The sequence below is a fragment of the Asterias rubens genome, chromosome 7 (genome assembly GCF_902459465.1).
Source record: "Asterias rubens chromosome 7, eAstRub1.3, whole genome shotgun sequence".
Lineage (NCBI taxonomy): Eukaryota > Metazoa > Echinodermata > Asteroidea > Forcipulatida > Asteriidae > Asterias > Asterias rubens.
Genome location: NC_047068.1, coordinates 11907002 through 11919614, shown reverse-complemented (window position 1 = coordinate 11919614; position 12613 = coordinate 11907002). Strand labels below are relative to the sequence as shown.

Sequence of the window (12613 nt, the reverse complement as noted above, 5' to 3'; positions counted from 1 at the left end):
GGTGTTTTTTCTTTCATTATTATCTCGCAACTTCTACGACCGGTTGAGCTCAAATTTTCACATGTTTGTTATTTTTTGCATATGTTCAGACACACCAAGTGAGAAGACTGGTCTTTGACATTTACCAATAGTGTCCAGTGTCTTTAAATTGTTTTTCTGTGGAGCGCCTTGAGCGTCTTTTAGGCGGACTTTGGCGCTTTATAAGTTTTCATTATTATTTATTATTATGTCGCCTCTTAAATGGAACAATCTTCCCCTCAATATTCACACTTATCACAATCATGATACATGTAAGTCCAGGTTGAAAACACAATTGTTTATTAAGTGAGCCTTTTGTGATCGTAAAGCCTCTGTCAATAATGTACTGAGCTCGCTATTAGTTAAAACTATTGTTATAAATGTACTTTTAAGCGCTAATATATTTTGCAATAATCATTATTATTATTATTATTATTATTATTATTATTATTATTATTATTATTATTATTATTATTATTATTATTATTATTATTATTATTATTATTATTATTATTATTATTATTATTATTATTATTATTATTATTATTATTATTATTATTATTATTATTATTATTATTATTATTATTATTATTATTATTATTATCATTACATAAAGCAATATTTCGCTTAAAAATAGTAAAATGTCACATTTTAGTAGCTTTTCAATGCCCAAATCCACATTGCCCTGCCCAGAATGGAGCTTATATTGAGACTGCCATGATTTTTTTGGATCAGTGGTTTCATTGGATGAATTTACTGACGTTAGCTTTCAATGTCAGTGTTAATATGATTGGTCTGAGTCGGTGTCAGCTGCACTTTGAACCGTCTGCTTGCAGCGTACGTTTCATGTTGTGTTGTTTCATGTATGCGTTCATGTACGTGTGAATTGACTGCGAATCTCTGTGAGCGAGGTCAAGGGTACAATTGGACGTCCGCTGGAGGCTGGTATCTGGCGTCAGATGTTCAGGCTATAGTCAGACCTGTTCACTGTAATGTTTGTACTTCTTGTTTACTTCAGGTTTCAATTTGCAGGCCCATTTTACACAGTGGATTTTTCCTTCTACCTCATGTTTCTTGGGTTCCTGTTGTACTACACATGGTCGTGTGAGTTAATACTCTCTGAAAATCAACTGGATAACAATGGCTGCATTATACGCGATGTGAACGACACTGCTTATGTATTCAACGAGGTAGGTACAAAATAATAATTTCCCATGAGAAAAATGCAATAATTTAGTAATTTTTGTATAAGGTCACCGATATCTGAAACAATAAACCACTAATTAGTATTATTGTTGTGATGTCACCTACCCCTCCCTCCCCGCTTTGGTTTCACCCTTCTGGTTGCTGTCGCCCTTCGGACGGTACGTAAAGACGTTGGTCCGTGTGTTATTTATGTGAAAGAACACAGTTGCACGTATCGTTAGCGGCTGAGTGCACCTCACTTTGTAAACACTTATAAGAAGCATAAATCATAAAACAACTTCAAAACCTGGCTAAAAAAAGTGTTTGTCCTTGTTGAAGCGCCTTGGGCACATTATTATGCGCTAACACTGCGTTGTATTATCATGAACTCCTATTGAAACATTCACACAAAAAAGGGCACCCCTGTAAGCAAGTGTAGTTAACATTGCTTCTAACTTTTAGTATCTTAACTGGAAAGTACCAATGTTTGTTCATTAATTCTCCACAGGCAGGGGAGGTGGTTCGATTCAGTGACGCATCAATAATCGTTGCCCAATTTGCCGTGTTAATTTACTGCGGCTTTTTATGCTTGTCTAAAGTCACCGATATGCTGCATCAGGTAAGAGAATTTGGGGGATATTATCACAATCAACAACATTAACAATTCAATCTACATTTATGTCCATATTGGTGTAAAAAAAAAAGGGTAGTTAACAAATTATGTACAGTCAATGGCAGTCAGAAACAGTTATTGGAAATGAAATGAAAATAATATAATTTAAATGGATAAGGAGCCATCCAATTTTTTTTTTAATTGGTTGAAAACTATAATGTAGACATTATACTCCCCCCCACCACTCTTATAACTGACTGTGGACATAACGACATTTGAGGAAAGCACCATGACACATTTGGTTCCACCTCTATGCAGAACTGACAGATACCGGGATTCTATTAAATGCCAGCTCTGTCAAAGTCTTAATGATGCATGTTTGCATGTTTAAATGATTGTCTGTTTTCCAATGTTATGTATATTGATGTAGTGAGACCTTTTATGCAAACATCAGGCTAGTACAGATTTCTCTTGGTTTTTTTTGTAGAATTTTTACATTTTTGTAAACATGTCATTTTAGAATTGCCATGCAATGCTACCGACGTGGGGCATTTTAGGTGCACCGATTGGTTATAGTCTCGACTCATCGGACGCATTTTGCGCAACTTGGTTGATGTACTCGCATGTAACTTTATAATAATGGTGGGAAAGTGACTTAAGTGCAAACTGCTAATCATTCAAACTACAGTAGTATAAATGCAAAAACACTTTACTCACGTTTCGACCTTGCAGATAGTCTGTCTTCACGAGCAATTGAGAGCTGTTGATAGTATAAAACATTGTGAGAAACGGCTCCCTCTGAAGTAGCGTAGTTTTGAGAAATAACAAGGACTTCAGCTGAAGCCTTTTATTATGCATCTCAAATGGTGTTTTTCTTTCACTATTCTCTTGCAAATTCGACCAATTAAGCCAAAATTTTCACAGATCTGTTATTCTATGCATGTTGGGATACACCAAGTAAGAATACGGGTCGGTCATTCATTCTTGATTTTAGTGCATCACCGATGGCTATTAAAACTATTTGTATTTCAAACTTCTTAATAATAATAATAATTGATTATCTCGACCTGAAGTTAGGGGCGAGAAGATCGATACATTTTTGAACCTGTCAAAACGGAAAACAAAGACTGCATTGTCCTCTTGATTGACTGAATGTATTGTCACAATGTTTCTCAATTATTTTTATTGACAGTGGTTGGGTCATAACACTTTCCTCTGTCGATAACTTGGCACAGTTCGCAGTGCACTTTACACTTTAATAATTATGTCCGCTGTTTTTGTTAGTAAAACAATCTTTTTACGAATCTAAAATTAACTGTACACTTAATACCTGTACACTTAACTGTGTATTCGTTACAAATCAACACTAAAGTATAGATTCGTAACATAATCTACAGCTATAATGTACAGTATCATTCTACCTTGACTCACACAATGGTTGAATACGCTCATTTTGTGGATGTGCGTTCCGCTTGTGCAAGGGGTCAAAATAACTTATTGAACTAATGCCTTTTCTCCAAAAATTCATTCCATTTATAGAAACTTGCGTTCTGGATGCACCTCCACAACTACTTTACTCTTGGCCTATGTGTTGTTTGTATAATGTTCGTTCTACCAACATTGAAGCCACCGTGTGCTCTTCAATGGCAGGCTGGAGTTATAGCCAATTATTGCATCTGGCTTCATCTTATAACGTACCTTCAACCGTAAGATAATTGTTCTCCTCGCTAAATTCTTTGTATTTTGTTGTTCTTGTTTACAATGGGAATCACAAACATTCAATTCCAATACAACCGCAGCTGGTAAACCTAAATTAACTTGAATCAGAAGAAAGTGTGTGTTGAGTATAAAATTGTCTGTGTTGTTTTTTAAAACTTATTCATCAAGGTAAATCGGCCCCACGATATCTTTCAGGATTAGTTTCAATTTACGTTTCTCATATTCGTACTAGAACTTGTGATGGTGTTAAACTTAATTATTCCTTAGATGGCCCAAAGCCTATAGCAAGTCTTATGGGGATCGGACTTTTTCTATTAATGATCCAACTCTATTAAAGAACTATCATCAACTTTGGTATTTTAAATTCAACTCAAAGCATTTATTTTTAAAGACACTGGACACTATTGATAATTGTCAAAATCTAGTCTTCTGACTTGGTGTATCTCAACATATGCATAAAATAACAAAACTGTGAAAATTTTAGCTTGATTGGTTGTCGAAGTTGCGAGATAGCTATGAAAGAAAAAACACCCTTTTCACACGAAGTTGTGTGCTTTCTGATGCTTGATCTCAAATTCGGGACCTCAAATTCTAAACTTGAGGTCTCGAAATCAAAGTCGTGAAAAATTACTTCTTTCTCGAAAACTACGTCACTTCAGAGGGAGCCGTTTCTCACAATGTTTTATACCATCAACCTCTCCCCATGACTTGTTACCTAGTGAGGTTTTAAGCTGATAATTATTTTGAGTAATTACCAATTGTGCCCACTGCCTTTAAAAGACATTATCTTTGATTTTTTTTAATTTATTGCCTTTTCTTGTGGTGTGACAGTTGATTGACTCGTATTGGTGTATCTCACTGTTGTGTTGTTGTTTTAACTCATTGTTTGTATTATTGTAAGATGTAATCTTGCTGAATTTTGCTTATCTCTTTTTAGCTTAATGTTTTTAATGTAAAAAAAATGTACAGCGATTTGAGATTTTTTTTTTATGTAAGACGCTTTATTAAAAATAACATCTCTAAAAAAATAAAAAAATCTCAGATCTACCTATACAGTAATATCAAATATATATGTTTAAATCTATATAAAACTATTTTGATAGTCGAGTTTATAGTACAGGCCTAATCTATAACAACTTTTTGAAGGAATTTACCAGACGGGGTGGACCGTTACAAATAGTAATATACCGTAATGTTAAACTTGTTTTCTTGATTTAGTTTGCCATTCTTCGGAATGTACGTCGGAATGTTCTTCACAACACTAAGATCTCTCTTGAAGGTAAAATGAATAATCTGAGTGCTTGTTCACTTTTTATTTTAATACAAATACACTCAAATGACTTTCTCTTCAAATAATATGAAATACGTAAGGTTTGAGTATACACATATTATGCAAACTTTATGCATTAAAAAAATGTTGAATCCTGCTTTAAATATCCCTATAAGCAGTGTAAAAGTGGAGAAGTTGAATATAGGCCAAGATACATTTGTCTTACATTGTTTGGTGTTTGGATGTCTTTTGCAGGCTATGACCGTCTACATATTCTTCATAATAGCATTTGGAGTGAGTTTCTACATCTGCTTCGCTCGACTTGTAAGTATTGGAATATTTAGCTAAGATTATATTAGCATCAAGGAATTTTTATTTCAAATAAACTTTGTCTGGCCTAATCAAAATCATCCTTATTCAAATATTTGATATCTTTGATTGAATCGTAGTCTTCATTCAATGATTTCAGTCTACTAACCACTTTTTGTAAATGATTGCTTTATTTTCCTCCATAGTCTTCGTTCAAGGACGTACCAAGCAGTCTACTCACCACGTTTGTCATGACACTTGGTGAACTCAACAAAGCCGATATATTTGAAAGTGATCCCATAGGACCATTTGATGCAGTCGCGTACACCATCTTCGTTATCTTTCTCTTCTTCATGCCGATTGTCTTAATCAATCTAACGGTAGGAGCTAATGTTAAATCTTGTTTACGGTAAACTTGTATTGATGCTTTGGTTTTGTTGCTGTTGTCGCTGCTGTTATATGCTGCAACTTGTTGCTGCTGCATTCTGAAGTTGCTTTTGTGGTTTCTGCTGCTGCTGTTGCTGTTCGTGTTCTGTTGAATGTTGTTTATGTTGATGTTGTTGATGTTCTGTCATTGATATTGTTGATGTTTATGATGATGAAGTTGCTGTTGTCGTTATACTCTACAAATATCTTGTTGACAAATCTACTCAAATATTCCACCAAAACTAATTCCGTATGCCTATTCAAAAAGACTTAATATTTACCTGTATTAACTGTATACATTTCTGAGTTGTTATCTTTTATGTATCGTGTGGTCTTCCATGTTTTTCTACAGGTCGGTATTGCAGTTGGTGATATTGAGAAAATATTCAGAACTGCCTATATGGATCGGCTTCGTAATCTTGTAAGTTTTAGTGACAGTAATTAGTTTCATATTACATAATTATATCAAAGAAGATGCAGACAATTAACATGTTTTGTTTTTTGTTTTGTTCGTTTAACCCAATTTGGTAACACTATTGGTAATTACTCAAAATAATTATTAGCATAAAACCTTACTTGTTGATGAGTAATGGGGAGAGGTTGATGGTATAAAACATTGTGAGAAACGGCTCCCTCTGAAGTGACATAGTTTTCGAGAAAGAAGTAATTTTCCACGAATTTGATTTCGAGACCTCACATTTAGAACTTGAGGTCTCGAAATCAACCATCTAAACGCACACAACTTTGTGTGACAAGGGTGTGTTTTTCTTTCATTATTATCTCGCAAGTTCGACGACCGATTGAGCTCAAATTTTCACAGGTTTGTTATGTTATGCTTATGTTGAGATACACCAACTTTGAAGGCTAGTCTTTGACAATTACCAATAGTGTCCACTGCCTTTAATGTACATTGTACTTGGTGTGGTTTGGACATTTTGTTAATAGGCAAGAGTCCAAATGTCTTGATCCTTCGCAGGTTTCTCTATCATGGGATTACGAGACCAAACTCCCCGCTGTTGTACTTCGTAGATTACACAAGAGTAAAACAACGGCTAGACCGAACAGACGCTCAGTAGGAAAGCGCGGGAAGGTAAGTGACTTCGTTTAAATTGTCTTTTAACGTTTCCATCAACTCTGTAACACTTAGTTTCTTTCATTTAATTCAATCAATTAAATTCATTTTGTTTCAATATTGACAACGGGGTAATAAACAAAGTAGGCCCAAGTACAATTATTTACGTCAAAGACAGTCGAGAACTGGTAGAACAATTAATGAAAATGAAATGAAAATAATTTAATGTACAGTTTGTAATGGGTACGGAGTAAACCAATATGGGGCATTTACAGAAGACAAAGAGGATCGTTTCTAAAATACAAAACAAAAGAAAATAAAGCAAAAACAAAAGCCACAAACAAACAAAATTTACGTTGAAACGAATTAAAGCTAAAATGAACGTGAAATAACAAACAAATTATTTAAGTATAGCAACCATCATTATTTCCCTGCAGTTAAAACGCCTACTGTTTGGGGACGAGGACTCACCCTTCTTACCAAGAGAGGAAGAAGATACATCCCAATGTGCCCCTGACAATACAGCAGATATTCGGCAAATTCGCGGATCGTAAGTGTCATTTTTTAAAGCTTTGCTGTGGAAAACAAGAAGCATCTTTAACTGAGTAAACTTGTGAATTGAATGTGTGTGCTGCAACATAAAACGACGAGTAAGTTGTGACGATCAAGCAAGTAATGTTCTATGTTCTTCAACGTTTTCATTCACGCTCTTAATGTAACTGTTTATCTTCCAGACTTAGTATAATGGACATCGTTCTCCAGCAACACACAGACGTCATGAAGAAGATCACCGAAAAATTTGATATCAAGCACGACTTCGAGGATGCGTTATCCTATAAGGAAACTGTATCCAGCATTCTCCATTGAAATAAGCATTACTGGAAACCCAAGGATTTCTCCTATGACGTCAGACTCTTTTATCCTGTGTACATATTCCCAATTTCTCATGTCATGACATGTACGCCATGTTTACTGTTTCCTTTAGGTGCGCGAAGTATTTTTCGCTGTGTGCTTTGAGAGAAGACTAGCGTTTGAGAAACGACCTTCATGATTAAAAGTTTACAGTTGTTGAATTAAACGTAACTACTTTACCATCACTACCAAAATGTGTGTTTACTTCAAAACGACAGAAGCACAATGAGAGTTTTTAAAAGGGTTGCAACGTGTCAGAACTGCATTAGCTCTATGGAACTGTACCATCTCGTGAGATGTCACATAAATCTCTATTTTTTTATAATACAATGTAATAACAATTACAACATTTATAGAGCGCTAAATACGGATGTTTCTAAGCGCTATAACCAGATAGACAAAACAGATGGGTTTCAAGTTGAGATTTGAAAGTGTCCAATGAAGGAGCTGCTTGGGTTTGGGTGGGTAGCTTGTTCCAAAGTGTTGGAGCTATGGCTGAAAAGGCCTGATCGCCATAGCGTGTCATGGTGCGGGGTCCCGGGAAAGCTGGAAATGAGCTATTGAAGAAGAGCGAAGGCGTCGGGTAGCTGATGAAAGTGAAGAAGAACGAAGGCTGTGGGGCCTTTGAGATATACAGGAGCCAAATTATGAACAGCTTTATACGCATATAGGATTTGAAGCATTGCATGGTGAGGTATCAATGTATATTTGGATTGCGGTAACACCATGTGTGTATCTACTTGCCAGGTAGAGTTGTTCTTAGGGAACTGTCTTGCTTTATTCTACTGCCGCGGAGTAGATAAACGGACGTTCGGGAGACTTCTCAGTTCTGAAAAGAACTGTCCTGCTTTTTAACTATTACCAGGGCGGATGGTATAGAAATTAGACTGGACTACTACTTTAGCTTGTAGGATCGTAATTAACTGTACTGCCGCGGAGTCAGTTCTGAATTGGTCTCAACGTTTCGACTAGCTTGCTCTAGCCATCGTCAGGAGACTGAGCTTTATACGCAAGAAGAAGAATTTTGAAGTTGTGGTTTATTGGTTGTTTCTTTTTTTTCTTCTTTTTAACTTGATGTAAAATTGTACAACCCTATTTGTAAGAATACATTCTAGTCCAAGAGACTTCATCACCTTTTTATCCAGGAAGTGGATTTTGTAAATACATTCTCAGTAGGGTACCGTTTAGTATGATTTGCGATGGTGTGACGTCATGCGCCCATTTAACATTTTGGAAAACTGACTCACCGTCATGTATAAACCATTTTGACCACACACAAAGACACATGCACTCAGAATGTTTGGGTTATTTTATGACAAACCAGCTCTTGAAATTGACGACCACATGAGCTAATTGTACAAACGAAAGTCCAACAAATTTCCACCAAAAATGTAAAAATAGTACTTATAAACTTGTGCAGAACACAACCAAAGCATACAAGTACCCCAAGCAATACCAGTACATGTATTTTAAGTTTTTGTATCATGACAACTATGTCCAAATAATTTTAAATTTTGGAACATTTGTCTCTCCATTCCCAATTTGTACAAAGTTTGTGATTGTAATACTCATGACTTTGGGTTGAACGTGGCTGGAACATGCAAGTACCCAAGGAAGAAATGTTTTAAAAGTTTTTGTATAAAGTCAACTACTTTTGTACAAATAATTTTTAGTTTAGAATATTTTGTGCACTTTTCTCAACTTGTATATTAAACACAATTAAGCCACAAATAATTTTTAGTTTAGAATATTTATTAAACACAATTAAGCCCATGGCTACAATGTTTGCTTATTTATTAACCAATAATAATAACCGAAGATCTTTTGAAATAAAATACTAAACTTAAAGTCTTCATTCCACCCTGTTTTCATAATTTATTGTTTTTATAAGAGAGAAAACGTTATTAGTCTGCTTGCTTAATATTGCCAGCATAAATCAATTTGTATAATATCCGTACACGTACAGGTGACAATTTCTTACATCACAAGTTTCTTTTGCCTGATTTATTTGACATCGCTTCATGATTATTTAGATGTTCACGGTTGTGCTACCACACTACTTAATTTGTTCCCTGTTTACAACAATAACCCAGAATTTAAAGGCAGTGGACACTATTGGTAATTGTCAAAAACTACTCTTCACAGTTGGTGTATCTCAACATGCATAAAATAACACAGCTGTGAAAATTTGAGCTAATTCGGTCATCGAAGTTGTTAGATAATAATGAAAGAAAGTTGTGTGCTTTCAGAAAGAGCCGTTTCTTACAATGTTTTATAATATCAACCTCTCCCCATTACTCGTAATCAAGTAAGGTTTTATTGTCATAATTATTTTGAGTAATTACCAATAGTGTCCACTGCCTTTAATAGTTCTTATTTTACACACATACGTTACTTCAGAAGGAGCCGTTTCTCACAATGTTTTATAATATCAACCTCTCCCCATTACTCGTAATCAAGTAGTGTCCACTGCCTTAAATGGTTCTTTTACACACTTTTTTTACACACAAATGTTTTGTTTCAATTTGTGAGATTTGTTCAACATACATTACTAAAGAATGTTGACTGGAACTTCAAAAGCTTTTATCATTCCTAACAACCAAAGCAAGTCATTTTGTCCAGCCCACCAAAATTAATAATAATAATCCATAATGCTTCGATAAAAAAATGTCTTTGACAACAAAATTGGTTTGTGTGGCATAAAATACACGTGTAATTGCACTCGTGTCACAGTAGATGATGAAAACAAAATTAATATGCCTCAAATTTAACTGTTGGCAAAAATATGTGCCTACTTTTAACTCTACAGTGAGAGGGCGTGGTTGTTTGTATAAATGATCTTCTCATAGGAACAAAGTAAGCTCCAACAAAGGGGATATACATCGTGTACCTGCCAAGCTGGCAACAGCCAATCTCTCATACAAACATTGGTTTAATGAATTGAACAAATCAACTGAACAAACCAAGGAATTGTGATTCAGTACATGTAACTAGACCACAGTACTGTTAAAGACAGTGGACACTATTGGTAATTGTCAAAGACCAGCCTTCTCACTTGGTGTATCTCATCATATGCATAAAATAACTTTCCTGTGAAAATTTGAGCTCAATCGGTCAGCGAAGTTGCGAGATAATAATGAAAGAAAAAACACCCTTGTCACACGAAGTTGTGTTTAGATGGTTGATTTCGAGACCTCAAGTTGTAAATCTGAGGTCTCAAAATCAAATTCATGGAAAATTACTTCTTTCTCGAAAACTATGGCACTTCAGAGGGAGCCGTTTCTCACAATGTTTTATACCATCAACCTCTCCACATTACTCGTCACCAAGAAAGGTTTTATGCTAATAATTATTTTGAGTAATTACCAATAGTGTCCTCTGCCTTTAAATTCTAGTCTTTGTGAAATCAGTGGTACGCTTGGTAGGATTCAAACCCACAACCTTGTGATTGCAAGTTCTGCTTGGTAGGAATCGGACCCACAACTTTGTGATTGCAAGTTCTTGGTAGGATTCGGACCCACAACTTTGTGATTGCAAGTTCAGAAGTCCAATCACTGGAACAGGGTTAGCTTGGTAGGGTTCGAACCCACACCCTTGTAATTGCAAGTCTAATCACTGGACTACTGGTGGATAGGTGTGGTGGTCCATTCTTAATCATACACAAAGGTTACAGACAAGCAAAACCAAGAAGTAACAAAAAGTTGGTTTTCTCAACCGTTAATCTTTGAGGGACTCTCTGATCATTATTTGCTGTGCAGAAAGTTCCTCCATCCTCAGTCCAATAGTCCTCATAACGGTTTGTTTCTGCTCCTCACTCAACCGAGCTAAGAGAGATTTGTATTCTTTCAATGTCTCCTCCACAGCCCCATCAGCATCTTCAAGATCGTCATTAAAGTAAACAGTTCCCATGGATTCTCTCTGAGAAATTAAACAAATGAAAGATGGTCATCAATATTTGTTGATTCTGAAAGCTTACAACTTCTGTATCTGAATTTATAGTAGGTAAATTATCAACATCACACCAACTTATAAGACAATGAGGAAGTTTCAGGTAAAGACGTGGGAGGGGCGGAAAACCCCTCACAAAGAGGGAAAGCCACGCAGTCCCAGGCTAGGTAGGGAATGAAAAACCCAATCCACAAACAAGACACGGGGTCTACAGAGGTGGTGCTGAGCCAATTGCATTGCATATATATTGTTTATTGAAGCTTCAATTTCTTTTGTTGAACGTTAGTAAAATTTTAATAAAACTATATTGATAATTTTGTTTATTGATGCCGATTTCAAAACTGACATATTAAATTGAATGACTATAAAGCCTACTCTAAGGTCTAAAAATAAAAGCTACAAATAACTCAACTCAAGACTTAGGTCCGTTCCGTTTATATAGTTTATATCGGTTATCGTGGTCACACTGTGTGACTGTTTATTTTTTTAGGTAGTTTCTGCAAATTATTGATATTTCCTTCACTCAGGGCTTAGTAAGTAAAGTAAAGTTGTTAAAAACTTTAAAGGTTCCACTTACTGCATCATCTAAAAGTTCCTTTGCTTCCATAAATCGATCGCTGAGGTTTTCCATTTCCCTTCGTAGCATGTCACTTGTTAGCCCATTGCCGGTTGTCATGAACCGCTGCTGATGTGCACTCAACATGCTCAGTGAATTTCTACTGGTACTGGTGAACGGTAATGGCGATTTAACGTGAAGCATAGAAAGTCTATTAAATCTTAATTGCTGCATTCCAGTTTGCATCAAATGTCTTGATGTATGACTCGACACTTGGTTATTGATATAAGAAGGTAAAATCTGACTTGAGAGCACCCTTCTTGCCATAACTAGGCTTTTATTAAGGGTTTGAATTCTCAAAACCGACGAAAGTGATAACTTCATGGGCGCAGCCATCTTTATTTGAGAGTTTGGAAATAATATCCTCTGTCGCAACGTTTTAAACCAACATCTATAAAATAATAATTATCTAAATATTTAAGACTTTATAAAATACAAAAATATAACAGATATAATTACAACAATTTACAAATAATAATAATGTATGTTCTAATATAAAAATATATTTTAATAAAAAATATTTAA

The 12613-nt window shown here is 35.3% G+C and overlaps 2 protein-coding genes across 3 annotated transcripts in view; one reads left to right on the top strand and one right to left on the bottom strand.

Moving 5' to 3' along the window:
* Window positions 1-7877, top strand: part of LOC117293046 (transient receptor potential cation channel subfamily A member 1-like) — a 30205-nt gene extending 22328 nt beyond the window's left edge. For both annotated transcript variants that reach the window (XM_033775260.1, XM_033775259.1), the window contains 10 exons: window positions 1037-1208; window positions 1712-1822; window positions 3356-3522; window positions 4754-4814; window positions 5061-5129; window positions 5321-5494; window positions 5893-5961; window positions 6517-6630; window positions 7050-7162; window positions 7347-7877. In XM_033775260.1, coding sequence (XP_033631151.1) covers window positions 1037-1208; window positions 1712-1822; window positions 3356-3522; window positions 4754-4814; window positions 5061-5129; window positions 5321-5494; window positions 5893-5961; window positions 6517-6630; window positions 7050-7162; window positions 7347-7479 — 1183 coding nt within the window. In that variant the 3' untranslated portion in view covers window positions 7480-7877. The remainder of the gene's footprint in view (window positions 1-1036; window positions 1209-1711; window positions 1823-3355; window positions 3523-4753; window positions 4815-5060; window positions 5130-5320; window positions 5495-5892; window positions 5962-6516; window positions 6631-7049; window positions 7163-7346) is intronic.
* Window positions 7878-11067: 3190 nt separating this feature from the next.
* LOC117292961 lies at window positions 11068-12417 on the bottom strand. Its single transcript, XM_033775142.1, has 2 exons — window positions 12050-12417; window positions 11068-11442 (listed from the first exon to the last, which is right to left on the bottom strand). Exons 1-2 carry the CDS (start codon window positions 12410-12412, stop codon window positions 11242-11244), a joined length of 564 nt encoding a protein of 187 aa, XP_033631033.1. The 5' UTR covers window positions 12413-12417; the 3' UTR covers window positions 11068-11241.
* Between the last annotated feature and the right edge of the window lie 196 nt (window positions 12418-12613).